Source organism: Emys orbicularis, chromosome 2 (assembly GCF_028017835.1).
Source record: "Emys orbicularis isolate rEmyOrb1 chromosome 2, rEmyOrb1.hap1, whole genome shotgun sequence".
Classification (NCBI taxonomy): Eukaryota; Metazoa; Chordata; order Testudines; family Emydidae; genus Emys; species Emys orbicularis.
Genome location: NC_088684.1, coordinates 143,789,535 through 143,817,297, shown reverse-complemented (window position 1 = coordinate 143,817,297; position 27,763 = coordinate 143,789,535). Strand labels below are relative to the sequence as shown.

At 50.1% G+C, this 27,763-nt stretch overlaps 1 protein-coding gene across 1 annotated transcript; it reads right to left on the bottom strand.

Annotated features, from left to right (window-relative positions):
• Nucleotides 1-45: 45 nt before the first annotated feature.
• Nucleotides 46-27,655, bottom strand: RETSAT (retinol saturase). The gene is made up of 11 exons (XM_065399467.1): nucleotides 27,478-27,655; nucleotides 25,647-25,829; nucleotides 14,160-14,401; nucleotides 13,441-13,642; nucleotides 9,685-9,882; nucleotides 8,079-8,198; nucleotides 7,028-7,166; nucleotides 5,263-5,372; nucleotides 4,074-4,240; nucleotides 2,020-2,179; nucleotides 46-300 (listed from the first exon to the last, which is right to left on the bottom strand). The coding sequence occupies exons 1-11, from the start codon at nucleotides 27,635-27,637 to the stop codon at nucleotides 155-157; spliced, it is 1,827 nt and encodes a 608-aa protein (XP_065255539.1). The 5' UTR covers nucleotides 27,638-27,655; the 3' UTR covers nucleotides 46-154.
• Nucleotides 27,656-27,763: the final 108 nt, after the last annotated feature.

Here is a 27,763-nt window from a genome sequence, read left to right as displayed (position 1 = left end):
TATGGTTAATTTTTATTTAAAAACAAAAGTCTTACAAGTTACGCTGTGTTACAAGTGACCAGACACCAAGTGCCTGTGTCAGGGTACGTGGAGAGGGCAGAGCCATGGGGGAAAGGGGAACGAGGCAGAGAGGCGATGGGTGGGTCCCAGGAGCTCAGTCTTTCTTCTTGGAGTTGTTGGCTGGGCTGTTTCTCCACAGACGCAGCATGTCAATGTAGAGGTTGCGCTGCAGGACAGCGCTGGCACACAGGACGGCTCCTTGCAGCGCTCCCATGAAGCCACACAACCATACGTCCTGCCCTAGGAGACAAGCGCCCGCCGTCACAGCCGCTTTCCCGGGCCCCACTCCAAGGGGCACCTCAGCCTGGGGTTGTGCTGAACCCAGCTAGGCTGGTGGGGAGCCTGGCAACCAGCCACTCCTGACAGTCAGGCGCTACAGCCAATCCTGGGTCCTGCCTGACCACCCACCAACCCGCCCTCTGCCTTTCCCCGGAACACTCCCGCCCTATCTGTCCCCCGCTGAGAGCGGCACTCCAGGATGTGCAGCCTTCGTTGCTGCCGTATCCAACCTGCTGCGCCCTTGGCCTTCCCCGAGCTACTGGCATCTCCCTCCCGCTGCACGGCTGAGCCAGCTCCTCTCCTGGCAGGTGCTCGTCAGCATTCCTCCAGCCAAGTCCCATGGGCATGGGAAGCTCCCTGCTGGTCACCGCTCCCCAGCTGAGCTGAACACATGCACTTAGAGCAGCTCTTCAGGCAGCCCGTTAGCTGCTAGGAGCTGGGCACCTGTCTGCTATTTGTGCCTTTGGACTGTTCCCCTGCCTCCTCTTCTACCACCTTAACTGAGGTATCAGGGAAAATGAGGCCCCCACTAGCCACTTCCTCCAACACTGAACTGCTCAGACTCACGGTGGAGGCACCTACTCGCCAGAGGGAGACGCTAATGTGCCAGGTGGGCAGAAGGCAAGGTCCAGGGCCGCTGCTCCCAGCAGGTGCTAAGGGGCAGGGTGCCCGGATTTCTACCCGGGTGCTGTCCTGTATCTCTTCTGGCAATTAGGTGCCGTTAGCAGCTGGAAGGAAAGACTGAGTTTCCAGTGCTCCCTGCTGCTGCAAGGGGAGCGGGTCTGTTCTACTTGTGCCCGTGTCTCCATTGGGTGCCATCCTTCCCTTGACTGACACCAGGCTCTGCTGCTCAGAGCTTCAGCAGCATGAAACAGAGGGGTCTTGACGGTTTCCCTGCTGCTCTCGGGGGCTCTGAAGAGCAGCAGCGGAAGGGCCTTGCTGGGGTCGCTCTGTGGCTTGGCAAAGCTCTGAGCAGCAGCATGGGAGCCGCCTGCCTGTTGGCTCAGTAAGACAGCGCCGCGGTGGCCACGCTCAGCCCCCTCTTCACTTGCTATGGTTCTTGCCAGAGATTTTGGTTTGCTTCTTTCCCCTCTTCCTTCCCCCTCTCCCGGCACGAACCTCAGCGCTGCTCTTTCCTTACCCCAGCCCACCTTGCCTAAGACTGTCCGCTCTGACTTGCTTGCCTTCCCCCAAGTCTCAGGTCTTGGAGCCAGTCTCTCAGTAGCTCACACGACATCCCTCCTTTCTCAGAGAAATCCTGGTCTGTTGTGCCCTTACCATCACATCCTTCAGGGTTCTCCGCTAGCGGACTTTAACCCCTTCATTCCTGGTTGGATTTAAAAATTCAGGAAGAAGGAAGGGGTGGTATTGGCAGTACTTGTGAGGGCGCGGTGGTGTCAGCTACATGGGATGTAGGGTGAGCTGTTAAGAGTCGCTGGGGAAGCCTCTGGATAATTGAAATTCAATTTCCATCCCTTCTTTATGCAGCATTGTCCAGTTCTCTCTCCCTAGCCCTGAAGACACTTTGAACATCACCCCCCATTAGGTGAGGCATTCCCCGGTTTGAAAGTCAGCCCGGCAGGTTGGCTCTGGGAGATGGAGGTGAAAATACAGCCATGGTCAGGGAAACTGAGTCAGGAATGGGGCGATCCAGTCAGAAACCCCTTCAGTGTAACATACCTGTCAGGTAGAGGTTTGGCACACAGGTCTGAGGGCGTAATGCGGCAGCAGCTTCAGCCTGCAGGCGAGAGATGCTATGGGCAGCTCCATACAGCTCTCCTTTGGGGGAAGCTATGTAGTGCTGGTTGGTGAGCGGAGACCCGGATGATATGCACTCGATCTATTGAAGAGAAAGGCATTAGGGGAGCCCCCAAGTCCTGTGTGCAGGACACAGTGACTGAGCAGGGCTCGTGCAGATAAGGGGGGACCCCTGGAGGTCTGCAGAAAGCTGAAAAGCTGCTTCTGCCCAAGAAAGTGTGTTTCCTGGGGTTGCTGCTGCAGCAGCCAGGAGCTATGCGGGATGATCTAATCAGGCACTTCCCATCCCTACTGATTTGATTCTCCCCCCGTTTTTCCTTGGGGACTTGGTTTTCTCCTAAGTTTTGGACGGAGCTGTGATGTTCGTTGCCGCTTTCATTGCACCTTGTAGGGCCTGTCTGGGTGTCTTAGCACCTGTGTTTCTGCCATGCCAGGCCTGCTTTGGGAAGAGATGTTGGAACAGCTGTAGAAATGGCTGGGAAGGGGGCGCCTGACAGTCTCTCTAAGGGCTACAAAAATCAAGCAGCTGCTTTGCATTTTCTTCTTTTCAGGGTGAAAGAGCAATAGAGTTTTAGAAAAAAGAAAAAAATCTTTTGGATCCCAAGGGTTTTTTCCCCCATTGGCTGGTCCCTTCTGGCCTTTAAAATAAAGAGTCATAGATTTTTAAACATTTTCCAAAACCCAGGCAATTCAAACCACATGGGGAAAACCAGTCCAGGTTGCTAAAGGACAGCAATGCAAAACGCTACCCCACCAAGCCTGAAAAGGCCATGTAAAGCTATGAATCCATACGTATGCTGTCCGTTCTCCTAGCTATTCAGCTTTAAATCAGCCACCGTCACCAATGTCTCACCAAGGCACTCTGCCCTCTGGGGAATGCCAGGCAGAAAGAATGCATGGGTCTACTGGATAATACACCATAATAAGCATACCAGAAATCAACATGTCCACACAGCTAAGGGCACATTGGCAGTTGAGCCTTACTGCTATCTAACTAAAACCGTTTATACACCAAAGCAACTCTGCAGAACAGCTGGAGTTCACAATGCATAGTATACACTAGCTGTGGCGTGCAGGGGATCACATCGCCAAAGCATTCCTTTTTGTGCAATTATTGCTTTCCAAAAGTGCAAAACACCAAAATCTCCCACTATAAATACACTGCAAAACGGGTCTGTGTTGTGATAACCCCTAGGAGTCAGTCATGGACCAAGACCCCACTGTGCTAGGTGCTGTACAAACACAGAGCCAAAAGACGGTCCCTGCCTCAAAGAGCTCACACACTCAATAAATAAAAATGTGTTTTGAAAGAAGGTCAATGGGCCACACATCTGAAAAATATATTGGCAGCATATTCTACTTCCCAGTATTACAATCTTGTGTTGTAACAGGTGTCTGTTCCTAACGGGGGAATAATGCTGAAATCCACTACCACAGTGGGGCATACAGATAATACCACAGGGATACTGACCTCAAACAGTGGGCAGAGCTAAGGCTATGTGGGGTGACCTTGGCAGCTGTGGTGGAATAGGACTGAACTGCTATGGGAATAGACAGTATATGTAGATTCTGGCTGATTTTCCCTGCTTTGGGGGGTGGAGTTCTACGTTGCTGGCCTGGGCTCGCAAAGAGCCTCTATGCTCCAATACAGAAGCTGGGATTTTTATTCCCCCCTCAGTACAGGTGGCTGGCTGGTCGGCCTCTTGCCACTCAGACCTGAAGAGGTCCCTGCACTGCCCACTCCCTTTGTCAAGGGAATTAGGGGGTTGACTCCCTGCAGGAGGTTTCCCCGATCTGCCACCTCCCCACTGCATTGTGTGTGGAAGTCAGTCTGGTGGCTCACCCGCATCATATCCAGAGGCCCCCCCCTGAGTCCAACATGATCCTTTCCTGTAGAACAGACTCTTATGCCATGTTATCCACAATGGAACGCTGCTGACCAATGGTGACTGGGTTATAAATAAAGGTTTCTTTACCTTATCCTCTATGTGAGGGTAGAGTTTCAAAACTGTCTTCAGAACGGACTCTACCATAGTGTTTTTCAGGCTCTCGTATTCCGCGCCCCTCTTCTGGACCGTCTCGTCTTTCCATTCTTCAAACCATTCGTACTGTGCAAACGCCAGGATGCACAGAGTTGACTTGCCTGGAATGACAGAGCGCTAGGTGTTCGGTGCATTGTCACCGCTGGAGGGCAACCGTAGCTACGGCAGATGGTAGCTTCTGCTGTCAGGTGCCCTTTGTCTCCACTCACGCCTAACAGACAGCTCTCCCTCTGCCCGGGCTGATGCTTCCATCAGTGCCGATGTCCCTGCCTCTTCGGCTTCCCACGTTTCAGCTCCTTAGCTTCATTATTGCTTCTGCTTTTACCCACCCGTCTTGAGTCTCATCTGTAGGTATCCAGAAAACGTCAAATGATTCTTCTTGGTGCACCCTCTGTGCCTGCTTGGACCAACGACATTGGTGCCATCTCAGCTCGGTGTCTCCAAGACAGAGGAGCTCGTCTTGGCCAGCAGGAGCCCCCGCCACCCTCAAGGACAAGGCTCTTTCCAATCTCCCGTTTGCCTCCACTGCCTGGGAGCTTAACTTCCAAAGTCTCCTTAGGAGCTTATTAATTCCCACAGCAGAACAGGCCACCTGTGTGATGCCCTGTCTCCAGCAATGGCCCATTCTAAATGCTTCTCAGGTAGGTGCAATGAAATGCGGTCTGTAGCACCTATGCAGCAGAAGTAACACTGCTGGGGTAAGCGGTCAGGGTTTTGCATTTAACCCCCATAATTCCAGCCCACCCAGCTAATGACTCGTTCTAACCCCATGGGGATTTGACTGTGCTGTTGCAGGTTAATTTCCAGTTAAACCTCCATGGGGGTGAGCAATAGAGGGCAACACAACACCAAACTGTCTCTTCTCGTGTCCCCTTGCTCTCTACATGAGCAGTGAGTTCTCAAACATCAGCTTCTGATGGAGAAAACCAGCTTCCCCTCCCTCCCGCCCATGGAAGACAGTTAACTTATTCTGCATTTGCAAAACTAGAAAGCGGTTGAAAAGACTGTCTCAAACGTCTGAGAAAAATCCCTCCTTGTGGCCAGCACGCTGAAAACAAGGGCTAGAAATAGGCTCACCCCCATTGCAGAGTTGTTCCGGCCATGGTTCAAAGACCATCCTTACCTGGGTATCTCTCCTGCCAGGTGGGGTCCTTGGAGGATGGAGATGTAACAAAGAGCATAGGAATGTTCTCTGCAGCTTCTTCTCTGGAGGCAGTAAGGAAGCAATTCATGCTGCAGAGAGACGTAGAGAAGCCTTTCCGTGAGTTCTGGCTAACAATCAACCGGGTTAGTACATGTGCATGAGGAAACAGGCAGGCAGCACCTCTCAGGCCATTCAAGACTCAGCAGCACCAGGCTGCTGCCAACACCTTCCCCCTGCTCTGGGATCTCTGCAGTGACTGTGCTGGCACTACTTCTCTGGGGTGTTTTATGCTGCACCAGAGCAGTCCCCAGCGTGGTTGGGGCACCAGCAAACAGCGGCTCTCCTGCTGTTTAATTCACATCTTCCTCCTCTAGAGCAAAAATGGGGCCTAAAAACAGCTTGTCGTGCCCGGTCTCAGACAGACCATCACTTGAAGGCCTCGCCATGCATGGAAGGCGGAGAGTTTTGTTTCATGCCAGCGGTGTGCTCCCTCTTTATCAGCCATCAGCAACTAACGCTGTGGGATTTTCTCTCGCTGGTATTTATCCAATTGTTTTATCAGCTTCCTTTGTTATGCTGTACAAAATCCAAAGACAGACAGCATCCCCTCAATGCCGGAATCAGCAACTGCACAGAAGAAAACGGTGAGCTTTGGTTGACCTGAGCGGATTAGATTTATCAGCCTCAGGTGTTCTACTGGATACTTTCCCCCTAAACATTCATCTGTTGAGCTCCTTGTTATATCTGGCGACTAGTCTGAATCTACCTTCTTATCCTTCCTCCTGCTGGTCAGAGAGAGTGGCCTCTGGTTCAGAAGATATGGGAACCTCCGCAGGCTGGGGGTTCATTTTGAGTCCTCACCTCATCTGTGATGGTGCCAAGTAAATTACTACTATTTATTATTTGCATTACTGTAACACCCGTGGCATTGTGCTCGGCCCTGTATATACTCACATAAGAGACAGTCTCTATCCTGCTAACTAGACAAGACAAATGACGGGCTATCTCCATTTTGCAGGTTAGGAATGAGGCACAGAGCAATAAATTACCCAGGGAGTCTCTGGTAGAGTAGGGAACTGAATGTGCTGTGTGATGCCGACTAGCCAACACCCAGATTGTGAGCTCCTTGCATGAACAGGCATTTCACTGTCAGTGCTGCTGGGGTTACCATTAAGGTTCTGTGTGGCAGGATGAGCTGGATGAAGCTGGGTGCCTGTTGTGACCCCTATATCACAGGTCAGACTAGGTGACCAGCGTGGTCCTTTCTGCTGGCATGAGGCAAACGTCTCCACCTTCCAATGTGTGTGACACCCATCCTGCTGTAACCTTCCCTGGAGGGGTGTTGCTATCATCTCCCTGCAAGTCATCCCACATCTAAACTTAGCCAGGTGATAAATTAGGGGACCTGGGCACTTCTCTGACTTGGACATTATTGGAATCTCTACTGGGCCCCTCTGAAGAGATTCATGTCTTCTGAACTGGAGACAGACTCCTGGGCGAGAACCCAACTGTTTGCTCTGAATTCTGTCCATCACGCTTCACCCTGAAGTTGAGAGGGACAGTTTTACGGCTGGGGACCAGGCGGACTTGGTCGCTTGCTCCAGCAGAACGTGTAGGTGGGTTACAGTATTGTGGCAGTAGTCAGGGCTTGCATAGGTACCATCCTGCTAGTCAAATATAAAGTCAATTGGACACCATCTGGGGAAGGGACATGCTGAGCTGCAGAAGCAAAGCTTCTCCTTACGCTTCATCCAGGTTCTGATGCGAGTAGATGAAGTAGTTTATGCCTTCCAGTCCCAGTTCTTCCTTTGAGCCTTTGAGTCCTATGAAGACACTAAGCCCTGATAAGCCATGATCCACCATGCGAAGCTGAGCCTGAATATCTGCACATGGGGGGAGCAAATAGAAGATTAACCTCCCATCCCCCAGGGCTGCATCATGGAGAAGTGGTAGCTTCTCCCAAGTGAAGACTGAGCCCAGCTTCCACATCCAACTTAAACCCGCCCCTCTTCCTCCATAACTTTGGCTTTTCAAATGGGATTGGCCTCAGATTTAAGTCAGAGGCAAAGGAGAAGGTTTCTGCCAAGTTTGAAGAATCTGGTCCCACTATTTGAGTTACAGGACAGTAACAGAGACCCTAATTTGAAATTTTGATTAATTTAATTTAATATTTGGCTCTCATTAGACACTTCAAATTTTCCATGTACTTAAATCTCCTTGAAACCTCAACTACCAGAAGACCTAGTTCAGATTTTTTGCACAAAAGTTTTGTCAATAGAAAAATAACCTTTTTTCCCCCCAAAACCAAAAGACTTGGCAAAATTGTGGGTCATGCTTTTAAAATCAGTGTTTTTATCAAAATGTGTTGAAGTCATTTTCAAAGTTTTTCCATGTACTGACAACCTGTTCTCTAGTGTAAAAAAAATGCACTTTTTGGTCAACAGAGTTGTGATAATTCTATAACTGGTTTTGATAAAAAAAAAAAAATGCGGTGAAAACAATCAATTAAAAAAAAAGGAAAATGGATGATTTTGAACTCTGCAAAACAGAAACAACTTCAAACGTTGTTTTTTTCCCCACAAAATCATTTGGAATGGAAACAGTTTTGCATCCTTAACTATAGGACTTGCTATCAAGCAACCCTCCTTTAATGCCATGTGTTAACTATTGTCCAGTATTAGCGGGGAACTGATTTGGGAGGAGATTAGTAGAACAAGGATTTTTAGTACGTTAGATCTCAGGAACTGCCTCTCGTTAAGCGCAGCGGTGTTACGGTAAAGCTTATGGTGTTTTACCAGGTAAAGTTCTTATCTCCGCTGGCAATAGCCGCTCATAGGTGTTAAATATTCCAGCGTCAGAAATCACAATAGGAGCAAAGACGTTCACAAGATCTTGGCCTTTCTGTACGCTAACACCTGAAAGGAAAAGGGGAGATTAAAAAAAATATTAATAATCCATCCCTAGGCCACTTTCCTCTGCACTGGCCCAGGGAAGGAGCCCTTTATTCTCATGGGGCTGGAGAGACAGACACAATCGGTGCGTGATCAGGTCAGGTGCAGGAAAGAGGCTGGATTGAGTGTGGGGCAGGGGTTTATCATAGGAGCATTTGGACGTGGGGGCAAAAACATAAATAACCGGGAAGAGCATTTATAGGCTTTTTGATGGCATTCCTAGCATTTTCATGGCGTTCACAGGTTGGGAAGTATTAGATCCATTCTCTAGATGCCAAGATACTGCTGTGGTGGATGCTATAGAAAACCCTTAGGCCACTGAGGCTCAGAGATTAATGGGAGGTTTTTGCATCTCTGAAAACAGGGCTGACCTTGGCTTCCTTGCCACTGTCGGGAGACAAGGGGAGCTGGCATCTAGGAGCGGAATTGGGTTGTGTGGGTGGTTGTCAGAAAAGGGCCTTGGCGGGAGTTGTCAGGGGAGGTGCTAGGACTGGACAGTGGGGAGAGGGTACTTGTCACAAGGAAGGGGGTGGGGGGCTGGCAGCATGGAAACAGTTCAGCTCGAGAGCCGTTGTGGGCGAGGTGTGTCTATTGGTGACGTATCCCTCCTCCTCCTTACACCCATCGCCATTCCAGCGCTGCCCTCCCCTCCTTCTAGTAAAAATCAGCTGCATCTCAATGGGGCCCCAACTCCTTTGTGCCTGTGCTGGGGGGGCAGACAGAATCTGGCAGGCTCCAGATTCCCATCTCAGAGTAACCGAGACTCCACTCTCCGTCCGACAGGGTGCCGCTCACTTGCTTAGCCATGCGAGTTGCTGTGAACACCCTGCCCCCCAGTGCTCTGCTCTCTATAGGTTCATATATCTCCCTCATCACCACAAGAGCTGAGTGCCAGCTAGCAGTGCATTAGGCGACGTATCTCTCACATGCAGTTCGATGCCTTCGCTATGAATATTGAACATATTCATTCAATACAGAGTCCCGCGCAGGGTCTGAGATTTGTATTTTTAAATACTGGCGAGGTGCTCAGAAACCATGGCGATGGGGCCATATCAGCACCTAGATAGCTTGGAGGCCTGCATGGGCCCAGCTTACACGCAGCTGGGGCCAGAGCTCCTTGGAAGTAGGCAGGGGGCAGTGCCAGGGGAGGGGAGAGATGGTGGCCAGCTGGCTGTCTGCACTGAAAAAAGAACAAAGCCCCAGTCTCTCTGCTCTGCCTGCAATGCGCTGGCCCATCTCCAGCAGCTGGTCAGCCCTTCTAGTACTCATTGGCTCCTTTGCAGGGCAGGCTCCTCTTCATGTGTGCATGTCCACCCCCCCCCCCCCACACACACACACGTACACTCTGTACGCTCAGCAGTTTGGGATCTGTGCAGAGGGTACCTTGTTCCTCTTTGATATATGGGCTGACGTGAGCTCGAAGGGAGAGGCTTGACCCAGTCTCACTCACCACAGGCTTTGCCGTCTGCATTCACCAAAATGCTCTGCACCGCCGCCTTGGTTAGAACAGCCCCGCCAGCCTGCTTGATCACCGGGATGGTGTGGAAGGCGATTTCACTGGGGCCACCTCGGGGATACCAGGCCCCTTCCATATAGTGATCCACAAGAATCGCATGTAGGGAGAAACTGGCGCTGGCTGGAACCACTCCTGGAAGACAGAGCAAAGAAGAGGGATTGTTCCCACACAGAATTCTTTCATTGCTGCGTTTCTCCCTCAGGCAGCCTAACCGACGAGAGAGCTGTACTAAGCTGTGGAACAGTCTCCCATCGTTGGCGCCATTGAAACTAAACAATGCATTTGAGAACACAGTGCAAGGAGCAATGCTGCAATGAATAAATTACTCTAACAGCTCTTTTCCTGCTATGGTTTTAAGGCTAAGGGAGACCATTACACTAATTTGGAGATGACACCAACTCTATCTACATCTCCTCTGACCCAATCTCAGATGCACGCTGGCGGAGGAGGAGGAGGAAAGTCTTGGGTTCAAGATTATGCTGAGGTTACAGGCAGTGGAAGCCAATGGAAGGTGCAGACTCAGAAAGGGTATGCAGTTCCTAGGGGAAGATGTTCCTTTTGCCTAAGCGGGGTATTCTGCTTTGGTGACAGCTGAAGGAAGCTGAGACAAACCAAGAGGTACACAGAGGGTGGACAGGGATGGAAGAGGGGGTGAAAGGTGTGGCCCGTTAATACTAGCAGGGTAAACCTGCTAAGAGTAGAGATAATAGGTCAAAAAGTTAGGCAGAGAAGAGCAGAGGATCAAGAACTGCGGCACTCCAGAAAACAGAGGGACAGACAAAGGAATAGCCTCCATCAGAAAGCGAGCAGTTTGATCAGTCAGAGCACAGCCACCATAAGATGGTGCATGCTCTCAAGTTTTTCTCCCCAGCCTGGGGGGCCAGAACTTTTTTTAAGTGAAAGCTAGGCTTAAGATATTTAAAGTTACCTAATAACCTGACTCCAGGAGCTGGGGCTTTAAGACCACCACCAGATATCACAAGATTCCGGATAACAGTGCAAGACTTGGCAACGCTGTCCTTTACTAGTTATAACTAATACACAATTAAACCTTTATAGAAAAACCTGGAGAAACGAGATAGAGTCCTAGCACTAACTTTGTCTGGAACTTAAAGCCAGACAAATTCAAATGAGAGAGAAGACACAAATTTTTAACAGTGAGAGTGATTAGTCAGTGGAACAGATTTCCTAGGGAAGTGCTGGCTTCTCCATCTCTAAGTCTTCAGATCAAGACTGGAAGCTTTTCTGGCAGATATTCTTAGCTAGTCGAGTTATGGGGCTCAAGACAGGAGTTAACTGGGTGAAATTCTATGGTCTGTGATATGCAGGTGATCAGACAAGATGATCACAATGCTCTTAATTTTTTCAGTTTTTTAAAAAATCTATAAATCTCTGACTAAAGGATGCCAATGTCTGAGAGCAGCTTTGCATACTGAGCCGGAAGTTTAAATAATTTCCACAGCTCCTCTGGTAGTAGCAATCTATGTGCACAGATGGCAGCTGGGTCTGCTTCTCTGTCTGTCAGGCTGGGTTGTCCTGACTCATGCCTGGAGAGCACTGATTTTGCAGGCAGCCGGGGATGGGAACTTGCACAACTCGGACTGACAGTTGGCTTTCTCCTGATTTTAATTCTGCAGTCATCTGGAAATTTGCATGCTAGCACATTTTTTGTCTGACCCAGCCCAGCAAATGCCGGCATGAGTACGTGAGTCACCCCGACCATTAACTTGTATATTGCTGTCATTGTCTCTTCTCCAACCCCTGCTGGAGGTGGAGTTGAACCTAACATGCTCAGTCTTTGCCTTTTCTTTAAAAATAGGATTTCACGTGGTTTTTAACTCTCCACTGATCTTCTTTTCCCACTCAATGGGGTCCTGATTCTATTGTTAAATGGAGTTGGAAATGAACGTGACTTTTTAGTAGTTGATAACGCACCCTGACGTGTATATAGCACCTTTCACCCGGAAATCCCCGTGTGCTTGGTAGATCTGAAAAACTTATAACAAACTCTCTGGTATAAAACATGTTTTAAAATGCTACACTCAAAGAGCATTGTTTAGGTTGCAAAGTCAAGCCCTACAATGTTAGGAAATGCCAGATTTACAGTTGCCCATCCCACCTTAATTCTGCCCCCTTGTGTGTCTATCCTGAGCACTGAATGAGGCAGGGATCCTGGGGGAAAAACACAGTATTTAATCATGTAATTAAAGACCGTCTCATATATTGTACGCACAGGGGCCAACTTTTGTTGGCGCCGGTGGGTGCTCGCACCCCCCCGGCCCTGCTCCGACTCCGCCCCCTCCCTGCCCCATTGGATTCCTCCCCAAATTCCCGCCCCGGCCCCATCTCTTCCCCAAGCGCGCCGCGTTCCTCCTCCCCCCCCTAGGCTTGCCGCGCAAAACAGTTGTTTCCCGGCGCAAGCGCTGGGAGGGAGGGGGGAGAAGCAGGACACGGCGGCCCCCTCAGGGGAGGAGGCAGAGCAGAGGTGAGCTGGGGCGGGGGGGCAGGATGGGGAGCTGCCGGTGGGTGCTCCACACCCACCAATTTTTCCCTGTGGGTGCTCCAGCCCCGGAGCACCCACGGAGTTGGTGCCTATGATTGTACGCACGAGGATCAGAATAAAGGTTGCCCAGCAACCTCAGTTTTAGCGTTTTTTGAGTGCTTGACTTTGCAAACTAATAACATCATTTTGATGCAGATTTTTATATGTGATTTCCTAGGTTTCTTTAGAGGGGGGGAAAAAAAGAGTAAAAACAAATTCTGGTATGTACAACAATGACAACCCCTGAATCACCAGGAGAGTCTGAACCCTGAACCTTTAACACTGCGGCATGGATGGCTTCCACTCAGCTACGTTCACTGACGGCTGGAGAAAGCGGTTATTCCAGACAAGAGGATGGTCTGATGGGGCCAGAAGCTGGAGCTGGGGAGTGGTTGTGGGGAATCTGGCATCCCTTCCCCTGGTGTTGGGGGTAAGTTCCTGCCCCATGTGAGGCAACTAGAGGCAGGATGGGACACTGAATACAAGTTCCACATGTGTGGTTGAAGGGGGAACCAAGCCAGGGTCTCCTCCCGCCCTGTCCCAGCTGCTCTGATAGCTTCCAGACATTCCCAGTGCAGTGTGTGGGAGGGCAGGAGCCCAACTCTATGACAGAAGGGAAATGGTGGCATTCAGAAGTTTAACCTGAATGGAATTTCACCAGACAAAGAAAAGGCACTTCTCTAACCTGAGGGCTTTCCCTGCTGAATTTCAGAGGCCTGCTATAGACAATGGAGATGTCAGAACTTCTTAAAAAAAGAGGTTACAAGAGTCTTTTACACTGGAAAGTGTTAGGCAACCTAAATTGCCTAACACTACTAGCTCCCCAGACAAGCTAACTGTTCCACCCACCTAAATGCAGCCAGCTCTGGGGTTAGCAGCTCAAAGCAAAAACAGGTGTTCAGAACAGGATGTGAAGAAAATTGTGCCCAATGGAAACTGCAAGGAAAACTCAGGGCTGCAGAAAGTAAAGGTCTGAACTGGACTCTGACCAGCATCCCAGAGCTAAAACATGGACTTCTGCGAAAGGGGACAAGGAATGGACAAGATCCAGGTTTCCCATGCACCACAGGGCAGTCCATGCAGGATATTTTCAGAGAAGAGGGTTTATACCAGAAAACCGGTCTGTCTGCTAAAAACAAGTCACCTACCATAAGTGGGAAAGATATAGCTAAATACCGCTCTGAGCTCTTCGTTTGTGGTGAGTTCACTGACCACGTCTGTCAAGCTTCGGGACGTCATCTTCAAGAACGGGGAGAACCATGCCAGCAGGCCGGTGCGGCTCAGGAACTTGACCAGGGGCACAGGCACCATTTTCAGAATAGTCATGTGTCTAATTCCTCGGGCAACTCTCTGAAAGGGAAAAATGCAATGGCTGTGAAGAAACACAGATGGCTTCGAGGACTGAGCTGGAGCAGAAGCTCACTGAAGTTTTGCCATGGCAAGGCAAAGGGCCAGAGAACTTGGCTTCATGGAGAGAGACATTGATCACACAGCGCTCCCAGAGTGCCCACAAGCTGCCTGTTGCCAGTCACTTGATAACGTACTAAGAGGCCGGGAGTGCTGCTCAGTTACCCAGCAGCTCTGACATACAGGACACCCCAGGGATCTCTGATAACACCTTGGTCCAGAGGTCATTTCCTCCGACAGGACGTGCTTGCCCTTAGGCAGCCCCGGTAGCCGTACCAGCTTGAGGACAGTCATCGTCATACACCCAAAAATTCAATCCTTGCTAAACCACGGCATCCCAGTGGGAAGAGCTGGACACTCATGTAGCCCTGTGTTTGAAGTGCAGGGTGTTGTTCTAGCTGGATGCCTGTTGAGACTCGGCGAGGAGGAGTTAACGTCGTAAAGACAAAGCCAGTGTTACCTTTACAAGTCTCACAAATTTGTCAATTGCCACGGCTTCATCTGGAAACTGTTTCTTTAGCCCTTCGACATACTCCTTCTTCCCGCTGTACAGGCGATACGTTTTGCCGTTTCCAGGCTCCCCCAGAACTACTGCATCAAAGACAGATGGCATCTTGGACCACTGCAGCTGCCCTTCCGTGAGCTGGTCCACAAGGAAACGCATCAGGGACCTCTCCCCTATCTGCCCTATGTAATGAATACCTGGAAGGCAATGGCAAATGGTTACACAAGAAAGCCGCAGCCCAGAGATTAGACTGCAGTGGGATGTGGCTATGTGACATGCTGGATACAGTAGAACCTCAGAGTTACGAACACCTTGAGAATGGAGGTCGTTCAGAACTCTGAAATGTTCGTGACTCTGCACAAAATGTCATGGTTGTTCTTTCAAAAGTTTACAACTGAACATTGACTGAATATAGTTTTGAAACTTGACTATGCAGAAGAAAAACCTTTTTTTTTTTTTTTAATTTTCCCTTTTAGTTTTTAGTAGTTTCCATTTAACACAGTACTGTACTGTATTTGCTTTTTTATTTTTTTGGTCCCTGCTGCTTGATTGTGTATTTCTGGTTCCCAACGAGGTGTGTGGTTCACCGGTCAGTTCGTAACTCTGGTGTTCGTAACTCTGAGGTTCTACTGCACATGCAAAAGGCTAGAGGGGCTTTTTAATAAATACATTTGTGACATGGAAGGCTGCAACAGGACACACTCCACCCAGTCAAATCCTCAAAAGCATGGAAATAAGAAGGGAAGGGTAAGATTTCCAGCTTTCCTTGCCTCACACCTCCTACGACTCTGTTGATAAACATTCCACAAGGCTTCCACTTCCACCTCTAACGCCTACTGAAAAGCAGCATATACCCCATCTTCATCCTGCTCACTCTCACACAGAACTTGAAGGGTGACCTCATACTCATGTATCTCAACAAATCAACACACCTGACAACGTCAGAGTCCGTACCTTTGGAAAATTATTCTGCTTTCACATTGCTGAGGTCACTGTTAAAATCGTAAGTCTTTAAAAAAAATAAAAGTGTCAGCTGAATTGAATCTAGGAACACAACCCGATTAAGGGTAGGGTTGCCAGGCATCTGGTTTTTGACCGGAACGCCCGGTCGAAAAGGGACCCTGGTGGCTCTGGTCAGCACTGCTGACCGGGCTGTTAAAAGTCCAGTTGGTGCAGGGCTGGTAGGCTCCCTACCTGGCTCCATACGGTTCCCCGCAAGCGGCGACATGTCCCTCGGCTCCTAGATTGAGGGATGGCCACGGGGGCTCCATGCACTGCCCCTGCCCCTGCCCCTTCCTGAGCCCCGGCTCTGCAGTTCCCAATTGCCAGGAACTGCAGTGAATGGGAGCTGCAGGAGTGGCGCCTGCAGGCAGAGGTAGCACGCAGAGCCGCCTGCCCGTGCCTCCGCCTAGGAGCAGGAGGGACATGTCGCCGCTTGCAGGGAGCCGCCTGTGATGAGCACGGCCTGGAGCCTGCACTCCTCACCTCCTCCCACACCCCAACCCCCGGCCCCAGCCCTGAGCCCCCTCCTACACCCAAACTCCCTCCCAGAGCCAGCACCCCTCACCCCCTCCCACGCCCCAACCCCCAGCCCTGAGCCCCCTCCTGCACCCAAACTCACTCCCGGAGCCCACACCCCAATCTCTGCCCCAGCCCTGAGCCCCTTCCCACACCCAAAGTCCCTCCTGGAGCCTGCAACCTCTCTGCGCCCCAACCCCCTGCCCCAGTTCAGAGCCTCCTGCACCCCAAACCTCTCATCCCTGGCTCCACCCCAGAGCGCTCACCCCCATGCCCCAACCTCCTGCAGAAACCTAGATCCCCCCTCCCGCATCCTAAACCCCTCATTTCTGACCCCACTGCAGAGCCCGCATTCCCAGCCCAGAGCCTGTACCCCCCGCCTCAGCCCGGAGCCCCTCCCACACTCCGAAACCCTCGGCCCTACCCCCCAGCCCAGAGCCCTCTCCTGCACCCAAACCCCTCATCCCCAGCCCCACCCCAGAGGCTGCACCCACAGCCAAAGCCCTCTCCCCCCCCCCATACCCCAACCCCCTGACCCAGCCCGGTGAAAATGAATGAGTGAGGGTGGGGGAGAGCGAGCGATAGAGTGAGTGGAGGCAGGGCCTCAGGGAAGGGGTGGGGCAGGGGTGTTCGGTTTTGTGTGATTAGAACAAGGGTTGGCAACCTTTCAGAAGTGGTGGGCCGAGTCTTCATTTATTCACTCTAATTTAAGGTTTCGCGTGCCAGTCATACATTTTAACGTTTTTAGAAGGTCTCTTTCTATAAGTCTATAATATATACCTAAACTATTGTATGTAAATTAAATAAGCTTTTAAAAATGTTTAAGAAGCTTCATTTAAAATTAAATTAAAATGAAGAGCCCTCTGGACTGGTGGCCAGGACCCGGGCAGTGTCAGTGCTACTGAAAATCAGCTTGCGTGCCGCCTTTGGCACGCGTGCCATAGGTTGCCTACCCCTGGATTAGAAAGTTGGTAACCCTAATTAAGGGCTGGGCTGGATTCTCCATCACTGGCCATTTTAAAATCAAGCTTGGACATTTTTCTAAAAATAGTCCAAACCGGAATTGTTTTGGGGAAATTCTCTAGCCTGCGCTATACAGGAAGTCAGACTAGATGATCACAGTGGTCCCTTCTGGCCTTGGAATCTGAATCTACAATTGTATGGTTATTGCATAGCGTCACTGTAAGGCAGAGTTAAGGTTGTTTGAGTGATTTAGCTGTGCATTTCTTACCTTAATATGTCTGGATTTCTTTAAAGTTTAACCTTACCTGTGAATTCCCTGGGTTTGACATGTTAGCTTTGGCGAGAAATGCAAAATCTCTACTGTTTTTACCTGTAAGTGACTTATATGTACTCTCAATCTTAATTCCAATTAACTACATTTTTAATCCAGGAACTAAAAGGTGTAGCACCAACATTACTGTGACTTTGGGTATGTCTACACTACGGGATTAATCCGAATTTAGATAATTCGAATTTGGGAAACAGATTGTATAAATTTGATTGTATGCGGCCACACTAAACACATTAATTCGGCGGTGTGCGGCCATGTACCGGGGCTAGCGTCGATTTCTGGAGCATTGCACTGTGGGTAGCTATCCCATAGCTATCCCATAGTTCCCGCAGTCTCCCCTGCCCATTGGAATTCTGGGTTGAGATCCCAGTGCCTGATGGGACAAAAACCATTGTCGCAGGTGGTTCTGGGTACAGCCTCACCCCTCCCTCCCTGCATGAAAGCAACGGACGGCAGACAACCATTTCGCGCCTTTTTTCCTGGGTGAACACTGCAGACTCCATACCACGGCAAGCATGGAGCCCGCTCAGCTCCAGACAGCAGTCATGAACATTGTAAACACCTCGCGCGTTCTCGTGGAGTTTATGCTGAGCCAGGACCAGAAAAACGAGGCGAGGAGGCGGCGGCGGCGGGAGCGCAGCGACCAGCGTGATGAGGACATGGACATGGACATGGACATGGACACAGAATTCTCTCAAACCGCGGGCCCCGGTGCTTTGGAGATCATGTTGTTAATGGGCAGGTTCTATCCATGGAACGCCGATTCTGGGCCCGGGAAACAAGCACAGACTGGTGGGACCGCATAGTGTTGCAGGTGTGGGATGATTCCCAGTGGCTGCGGAACTTTCGCATGCGTAAGGGCACTTTCATGGAACTTTGTGACTTGCTGTCCCCTGCCCTGAAACGCCAGAATACCAAGATGAGAGCAGCCCTCACAGTTGAGAAGCGAGTGGCGATAGCCCTGTGGAAGCTTGCAACGCCAGACAGCTACCGATCAGTCGGGAATCAATTTGGAGTGGGCAAATCTACTGTGGGGGCTGCTGTGATGCAAGTAGCCAAAGCAATCATTGAGGTGCTGCTACGAAAGGTAGTGACTCTGGGAAATGTGCAGGTCATAGTGGATGGCTTTGCTGCAATGGGATTCCCTAACTGTGGTGGGGCGATAGATGGAACCCATATCCCTATCTTGGCACCGGAGCACCAGGGTAGCCAGTACATGAAACCGCAAGGGGTACTTTTCAATGGTGCTGCAAGCACTTGTGGATCACAAGGGACGTTTCACCAACATCAACGCGGGCTGGCCGGGAAGGGTTCATGATGCTCGCGTCTTCAGGAACACTATTCTGTTTAAAGGGCTGCAGCAAGGGACTTACTTCCCGGACCAGAAAATAACCGTTGGGGATGTTGAAATGCCAATAGTTATTCTTGGGGACCCAGCCTACCCCTTAATGCCATGGCTCATGAAGCCATACACAGGCAGCCTGGACAGGAGTCAGGAGCTGTTTAACTACAGGCTGAGCATGTGCAGAATGGTGGTAGAATGTGCATTTGGCCGTTTAAAAGGTTGCTGGCGATCGCTACTGACTCGCTCTGACCTCAGCCAAAGAAATCTCCCCATTGTTATTTCTGCTTGCTGTGTGCTCCACAATCTCTGTGAAAGTAAGGGGGAGACCTTTATGACAGGGTGGGAGGCTGAGGCAAATCGCCTGGCTGCTGATTACGCGCAGCCAGACACCAGGGCGATTAGAAGAGCACACCAGGAAGCAGTGTGCATCAGAGAAGCTTTGAAAACCAGTTTCATGACTGGCCAAGCTACAGTGTGAAATTTCTGTTTGTTTCTCCTTCATGAAAACCCTCCCCCTTTATTGACTCATTCTCTGTAAGGAACCCACCCTCCCCCTTCCCCCAGCTTGCTTTCAAACCAAATAAAGTCACTATCGTTTAAAGATCATTTATTCTTTATTCATAGATTATAAAAAGAGGGAGGGAACCCGGGTGGGGTTTGGGAGGAGGGAAGGAAAAGGCCATTAAAAATGGTTAAAAAAAATGACAGCCTTTTGCTTGGGCTGTCCACTGGGGTGGAATGGGAAGGTGTACGGAGCCTCCCCCACCCCGCGTTCTTACACGTCTGGGTGAGGAGGCTATGGAACATGGTGAGGGGGGAGGGGGGTTATACAGGGGCTGTAGCGGCACTCTGTTATCCTGCTGCCGTTCCTGAAGCTCCACCAGACGCCGGAGCATGTCTGTTTGCTCACGCAGTAGCCCCAGCGTTGCATCCCGACTCCTCTGATCTTCCTGCCGCCACCTCTCATCTCGAGCGTCTCTCCTCTCCTCACGTTGCTCCCTCCTGTCCTCACGTTGGTCCCTCATGTCCTCACGTTCACTGGCTTCTTTCCTATACTTTGAAACCGTGTCCTTCCACTCATTCAGATGAGCTCTGTCACTGCGGGTGGATTCCATGATTTCTGCGAACATGTCGTCTCGCGTCTTCTTCTTCCGACGCCTTATCTGTGATAGCCTTCGGGATGGAGGAGGGAGGCTTGAAGAATTTGCAGCTGCTGGAGGGAGGGAAAAAAGGAGAGAATTTTTTTAAAAGATACATTTTGCAGAACAATGCTTATACTCTTTCACGGTGACCAACACTATTCACATTACATAGCACATGTGATTTCTGTGCAAGGTCGCATTTTGCCTCTTAATATTGAGTGCCTGTGGCTTTGCTGCTAGAGATCACAGACGCAGGTCCGGGCAACAGAATTCGGCTTGCATGCAGCCATGGTAAGCCATTGTCTTTCAGCTTCTGCGCCCTCCTTTCCCACATACCAAGCAAAGCCCGTTGAGTGCTGCGGTTTTCCTGTTAACCTTCAGCAGCAGAAAACAAACTAACCCCCCCCCCCATCCAATTCTCTGGATGATCGCTTTATCCCTCCCCCCACCGCGTGGCTGGTATCAGGGAAGATCCCTGCAGGAACCAAACTAACACCCCCCACCCCGCCATGAATTCTCTGGGATGATCGCTTTATCCCTCCCCCCACCGCGTGGCAGGAACCAAACTAACACCCCCCACCCCGCCATGAATTCTCTGGGGTGATCGCTTTATCCCTCCCCCCACCGCGTGGCTGGTATCAGGGAAGATCCCTGCTAGCCAAACGCGAAAAGCTCTGGGCCAATTTCCCCCCCCCGCGCTCGCCTAACTGCAGGGAAGGATTTCTTTTCAGCCACAGGCAAACAGCCCAGTAGGAACGGCCACCTCTGTCCCCTTAATTAAATTCCCGTATTTCAACCAGGTTACCATGAGTGATATCACTCTCCTGAGGATTACACAGCAAGATAAAGAACGGATGTTGCTTGAATGCCAGCAAACACCGGGACCATACGCTGCCAGGCTTTGTCATGCAATGATACCAGATTACTTGCTGCAAGCATGGCGCGGTCAAGTGTCCTACCATGGAGGACGGAATAAGGCTGCACTGCCCAGAAACCTTGTGGCAAGGCTTTTGGAGTACCTCCAGGAGAGCTTCATGGAGATGTCCCTGGAGGATTTCCGCTCCATCCCCAGACACGTTAACAGACTTTTCTAGTAGCTGTACTGGCTGCGAATGCATCCCAAGTCCTCAGGGCAAAATACTGATTAAAAAACCTTGCTTTTAAAACAAGTTTTATATTTTAAAAGGTAAACTCACCTGAGGTCCCTTCCATGGGGTCGTGGTCTTGGATACTGGCTTGGGAGGGTTCGGAGGGTACTTCAGTCAGGCTGAGAAAAAGATCCTGGCTGTTGGGGAGAACGGAGTGCTGGGTGCTCTCCGCAAGCTCGTCCTCCTCCTCCTCTTCCCCCTCCGCAGAATCCTCAGGTGTAGCTGATGAGATTATCCCCGCCTCTGAATCCACGGTCACAGGTGGGGTAGTCGTGGCGGCCCCCCCTAGAATTGCATGCAGCTTGGCGTAGAAGCGGCATGTCTGCGGCTCTGACCCGGAGCGACCGTTTGCCTCCTTTGTTTTTTGATAGGCTTGTCTGAGCTCCTTGACTTTCACGCGGCACTGATCTGAGTCCCTATTGTGGCCTCTCTCCATCATGCCCTTGGAGATTTTTTCAAAAGTTTTGGCATTTCGTCTCTTTGAACGAAGTTCTGCTAGCACTGAATCCTCTCCCCATATAGCAATCAGATCCAGTACCTCCCGTACGGTCCATGCTGGTGCTCTTTTTCGATTATCGGCCTGCATGGTTACTTGTGCTGATGAGCTATCTGTGGTCACCTGTGCTCTCCACGCTGGGCAAACAGGAAATGAAATTCAAATGTTCGCGGGGCTTTTCCTGTCTACCTGGCCAGTGCATCCGAGGTCAGATTGCTGTCCAGAGCGGTCACAATGGTGCACTGTGGGATAGCTCCCGGAGGCCAATACCATCGAATTGCGGCCACACTACCCCTAATTCGAACTGACAAAATCGATTTTGGCGCTACTCTGCTCGTCGGGGTGGAGTACAGAAATCGATTTTAAGCGCCCTTTATTTCGAACTAAATGGCTCCGTTGTGTGGACGGGTGCAGGGTTAATTCGAATTAACGCTGCTAAATCCGAATTAAAGTCGTAGTGTAGACCAGGCCTAAGAGAGGTAGAGACATTCCCTGCTGGGTATTATTTCTGGCACTTCCTGCATTTCTCAGAATTCTGTTTACTCCTATGAAAACAAGCCAGTATCCGAATCGCAGTCAATTGATTATCTAACTTACAGTGGGGAAAGGAAGAGCAGCAAAATCCATACTCAGAGCATCCAGGCTTCTCAAAATCCAGATCTAAGAGTATGTTAAAAGCAACGCTTACATAATAATCACGTGTCAAACACTTGCCTGCTCACAACTAATATGAAGACCTTGTACAGGGATTTTAACAATACTCTTACTACATCTACGGTTAGAGGGGAAAAAGTTAAATTTGAATGTGAAATCAAGCATCAATGGGTCTATTTTAAAAAAGGCAGGCATATTATAGAAATTTATGTAACGTCAGGTGTTCATATCGTGAAATCTTTCTTACTTTATATATAATTAGGTCTTGAAGAATAGTTTTCAGGATACGTACAAAATATATAGCATTTAGACAGGTGAATATATATTGTTAAACAGTTCAAACTATTTCCTACATTCTTGGTAAAATGTGTGTTCAGGAAGGCATGAATATATATACCATATATATTTATAGTTATAGGGCCCGATCTAATTTTCATTTTAAACCAGTGGGAACCTTATGGAAAAGGGTATTACTAGAGATGTGTTATTGGCAATTCCTTTTAAGCGCACACCAATTAATTCTACAGGAAAAAAAATATAATGGTAATAGGACCTTTTAGACTGCAAATGTCAGCACCTAAAAAGGAAGGAAATGCCACGATCAAGGCTGCAAAGCTGATCATCCCTGCTGGGCACCTTCTTATGCCATTTACGTCTGTGCCAACTGGGCGTACGAGGCCCCCAAATCAGATTTTGACACGCAGGTGTAAATGACACACCAGGTGCAAGGCAGTGGATTCAGATCATTCCCCTGCTGTGTGTGTGTATTCACTGCAGTTCAGGCTTTTTAAGTACATGAACTTGTTCTCAAATAATACAATATGAGACAAGCGTTTCTACAACCGCAACCAGAGATGTGACTGCAGCATGCGTCGCACTAAGAGCAGCGAAGGAGCCTGAGGGGGCTAGTCTGTGCTGCACAGCTTCAACCGCTGCTGGTACATCTTCAATCACACCCCTCGGCTGCAGCGCAGACTTACCCTTAGACACACACGTAGCTTCGTAGAATACGGTTTCATTCTTGAATCCTTAGACCTAGAGCCAGATTCTCAGCAGCACCCAATGAGCAATGGGCTGCAACGGAGCCATTTGTATCTCCTCACTCATATGACGGGATTCGGCCCCAGCATTTTTTTAAGCAGCACGAGGGCTACTCTGAGCTATGCTAGTTACCAATGACCTCCAGGAGCCATTCAGTATCTGCCGATTGCCAGAACATTTGAAAACCACGTACTACGCATTTCTTTTCAGCCCACCGGCACTGCCTTGCTCAGAGATTGCAATGCAGGCGATGGGGTAACTAAGCACGAAGCTAGCTTGCTGTGCTCGTGTGCCTAGAGCAGAGCCTGAGCTCTCTGCTACCACAGTAAATAGACATATATTCAGGGTGTTACTCCAGGGAGTGAAACTTTTGGCTTCCTTTAGCAGTGAGATGGAAAAACTGAAGGAGCGGCCTACCTGCTGTTGAGCTACTTTGCCTATGCTTAGGGGTCGGTTAAAACCTAAAATCACCGATACAACACAGCTCATACTAAAAGAACAGGGTTTATCCAATAAGCACTGCAAAAACATTGGCAAGATCTACGCAATTCATGCTCCCTGGCTTGTATCTAAGGGCTGGTCTACCCAGAGCAGTACTGTGGACTACAGGGATATGATTTCTAAAGGGCATTAACATGTGCATTAATTAATTGGACTGTCTAGACCCTGCTGGTGCTCACTGTTTGAAAGAGTGTGACGTTAAAGTGCAATAGGGAACATTAAAGATTACTCATTACAATCAGACATCCCAAACCCATGGGGAAAAAAAAAAAAAACACAGAAATTGGGCTTGTTTGTTGCTTGTTGGCTAGTTTTTGGCTTGTAGCTTGTTGCTTCTTTTTTTTGATTGGCTCCCGGCAAGCAGGGGCAAGGGGGGGAGAGGGTCAGGGTGCACAGCGGGCCCACCACAGTCCCAGCTGCACGCCGGGGAATCTAGTCACATAGAGTGTTGGGGTTCTTAGGGACCGGCTTGTTTTGGCCTTGTTTTGAAATGGGATTAGCTTGATTTTTGGCTTATTGTGCAAGTCGGGGTGCTTATTTACCGCACGAAAGTTGGCAACTGTGATTACAATATATATACACGTTACTCATTACAGTATATATCAGGAGTGGCCAAACCTACTGACCCTCTGAGCCACATACAATAATCTTCAGACGTTCGAGAGCTGGGTGTGTCTGTTGGGGCTCGGGGCTTCTGCCCCATGGGAGCCGTGGCAGACATGTCCCATGGGGCTAAAGTGCCGAGACCCCTCCTCCCTGCTCAGCAGAAGCACCTAGCCCCACCACAGGGCAGAAGTCTGGTTCCCCTTGGACTAATGGGGTGAGGGATGGGATGGGAGAGAGTAAGCGGCATTCTGGAAAGAGGTACCACAAAAGTATTTAGGTGCCTAACTCCAGAGGATCTGGGTTGGAAGTCCTTGAGGATCTGGACTGAAGTAATGTATTCCCACCCTGCGCGCCCCCCCCCCCCCTCGCACCACAAGCAAGAGTGGAGTAGGGAGGGCGAATTGTGCCCCAAAGCCCAATCCCTTCCCAGAGCTCCTCCTTGAGGCGGGACAGCGACAGGCCACCTGTCAACCCAGCTCAATCTAGTCCTTAGGGAACATTTTACAAGCTCAGCAAACAATCCTCTCCCTGTGCTCAGGGGGTGATCCAGGCAACATAAACCCCTTTGCCTCCTGAGTCCAGCTATGCGCTGGTGCGTGGTGCAGCTTCATGCCAACTTCGCCTTTTGGCCCCCGGCCAATGCGCCCGCGGGGAGCCTCGGAAGAGTCAAGAACGGTTTTATAACTGGGAAGCCGGTTGTCGGCCCCTCCTCTGGCTCAGAGCCGGCTGAGCTGCTACCCCGCCCATCACCAGACTTCTCCAACTTTATATAAGCCACCTTTGACCAACAAAATGTCAGTCCCAACAGTGAACATTCAAATAGCTCTGGGCACACTGCAGGGGAAATCCTACAACCTATTTGTGAATAGTCCAGGAATCTCTGTTTTCGTCTATTAAAAAAACCTTCCAAACTGCCGCCATGCTGTTTCTGCCTCCTCCCATCACCATTTGTAATATTAGTTTGCTTGAGAAGTAACAATAAGAACACCTATAGTGTTTCTGTAGCACCTTCAACTGGTTGGCCTGAGCTGTTCAATATCCGTTATGGAGCAAAAAAAGAATGCAGGATTACCTTATCCCACACACTCACACACAAGCCAACGCTAGTCTGGGGCCAGTGAGGGGGGTGTTAAAAATTGCAGACCTACTTATTAGCAGGGCAAGTTTACACAGTGTGTTTAGAGTGAGTAGGAGGGAGCCAGGGAATTGTATGCACGGAACTCACTTCTGGATGGATGAGCCAAGGAGCATACGGTGACTTTAACAGAAGTTGAAGTTTAGAGTCCAGTGCTTAGAAACTCTGCAAGGCAGGACCTCCAACCGCAGGGCTTATAGGCGCTTAGAAGTCCCAGCCGCAGAAGTGCTCTGCTCTTAGCTTGCAGAATTTATGGGCACCGTATCTGGACCAAGTGGGTCTCTGTGCTCATGCAGATAGGCATGCTCCTTGCTTTCTCCTCGGGCTTGAGAGGATTTTAATACAGATCAAATATGGCCCTTTCACAAACCAGCCCTCTGTGTGACCGACTGCTCTGTCACACACTTCCTTCTGGGAATGCTCAGGAAGAGTTCTCTCAAGACCTGGGCCTGTTTATTCACGGTTACTACCAAGGAAAGGCACTGCCTGCCCCCTCCGCCAGGGCCCATTTCTCAACTGGTGCCATCTGATTTCCCTCCCGGCCGGTTTCTGAGCGACTTACCTACATCAAACTCAAAGCCCTTCTCGCTGAAGGTGTGGCAGCAGCCGCCCGCCTTCCCATGCTGCTCCAGCACCAGCACTCGCTTCCCAGCTTTGGAGAGGAGCACGGCTGCAGCCAGCCCCCCGATGCCACTTCCGATCACAACAGCATCCAGATTCTCGGGGACCTTGGCAGCAGAGAAAGCTGAAGAAGAAGGAGAAAGTTGTCATCGACACGTGGCCACCTCCAACAACTGGGTCAGTAACTCTCCTGCTGTCTTCCCTGGGCCATTCCTAGGACCAAACCTAAATTGGGCCATAGTTTACGTTTTAAAGGACTTGCGTGTTAGATGCGGTCCCATTAGCATTCCCTGGCTGCTGTACAAATAGTACAGGAACTGCTGTTCTTTCCAAACCTGCTGGGACTGGGAAGTGCATGGCAGGTCATAAGGAAGCTGCTTCTCAGGATGGAGGCCCAGTCCCAGCTGTGCAGGTCCTGCACTCTCCAGTTTTGGGGAGGGGCGTTCTTGTAACAGGGGTGTGAGATTCTTGGCAGAAGAGCAAAGAGCTGGTTTACATATTCACTGTGTAAAGTGCAAGTCTGTAAGATAGTTTTGTGATGGTCCTGGCTAAGCTGGCAAGATCAAACCCATTATAAAAGATGGGGCACTACCATGTATCCTGGCAGCAGATTACCTTCCAGAGAGCAGAACTACTAAAGAAGTTTCGTCACCCACTGGTAAGGTCATTACAAATTGCCCCTGGAAAAACCAGGGTGACATCAGCCTTGACATTTTTTTTGGATGTGGGCACACATGACTAAGTGCCAAATGCCACACATGATGCTTGGTAGATCTGATGAAAGATAACAGACAAGCTTGGGGCAGGGTCTCTTCCTTGCCCATGATGTGGACAGAGAAGTGCAATTTCCAGAGGTGAAAATAGACACTGTTAATGTTCATGCAAGATTCTGTTCCTAGCTCTGCATTCCCCCCAGAGATGGAACGTGCCCCTCAGTGCTTTGAGAAAAGAATCTGTCCCAGAGGCAAAGGTGGAAGTGGGCAGGTGCGCAGGGAGAACCAAGGAGCAGAGTTACAGCCTACCTTCCACAAACAGAACACTTATTTCCAGACTTTGGAACACGAGTGAAATGTATGTGAATGATTAAGCTGCACATCAGCCCAGTGATTTAGCATTACCTAAGAGGGTGTGGGCATTACCTGGGGGCAGTGAGGGTAGGTTATACAAACCACTGCATGGGATCAAAGAGGTTTAACTCTGAGTCACAGCTCTTTGACTACTATAGAGAAAGGGGAGGGAATGCACTTAACTTGAGGAACAGCAGCCTTGATTTCAGGCAAATTACCCAATCAAGGGTTGAATTACGCCAGCAGAAAGGGGTAGGGGTGCTTTCACCACAGGCAGAGGAAAGGCTGGAGCGTGCATACAAGTACTCCTGGCTATGGAGAGAGAGAGAGAGTGTGAATGCATATATATGGGCACTGGCAGGTGCGTGGGTGTTGGTGGGTATGGGGTATATGCAGGCACTGGCATTCAGATATTGGTGCATGTGGAGGGGTGCAAGTGGGCAGGCACTAGTGGATATAGGGAGGGAGTGTTTGTGTGTGTGTACAAAGGTGACGGAGGTGGAGAAGGAGATCTGGAAAGCGGCTAATGAGTGCACGGCTGTGCAGAAAGATACAGATCCCATTTCCAATCTTTCTTGGCTTGCCTCTGCCCAGACAGCCTGCCCGGGTAAGGGGTTGCTTTCCCTCTCTACACTCCCCAGCACTCCTGCCCCCCTTCCAGCTGTGACTGGAGCAGGTGCTGCCAGCACAAGCACTTTCAGGTACCTTGTTTGATAACCTTTTTCCGAACATCCTTGTCTGTCACCAGGGGGGCAGGTGGCCTCCTGCAGTCAGCAGAGAAAGGGTTGGGGGAGCTGCTGCCCCCGAGGAGCCTCCTGAGCACTGCGAGAAGCAGAAGGGCGAGCAGGATCCAGTACAGCCACATAACTGCTGTGATTTCTCTCCCAGGACTGCCCCTGAACTGGGCAGCCCTTTGAAAAGGGCACCTGCCCCTCCTTCCAGTGGGCTGTCCTCCGCCCTAGTTCAGAAACTTCCCCTTAAAGGCACAGTC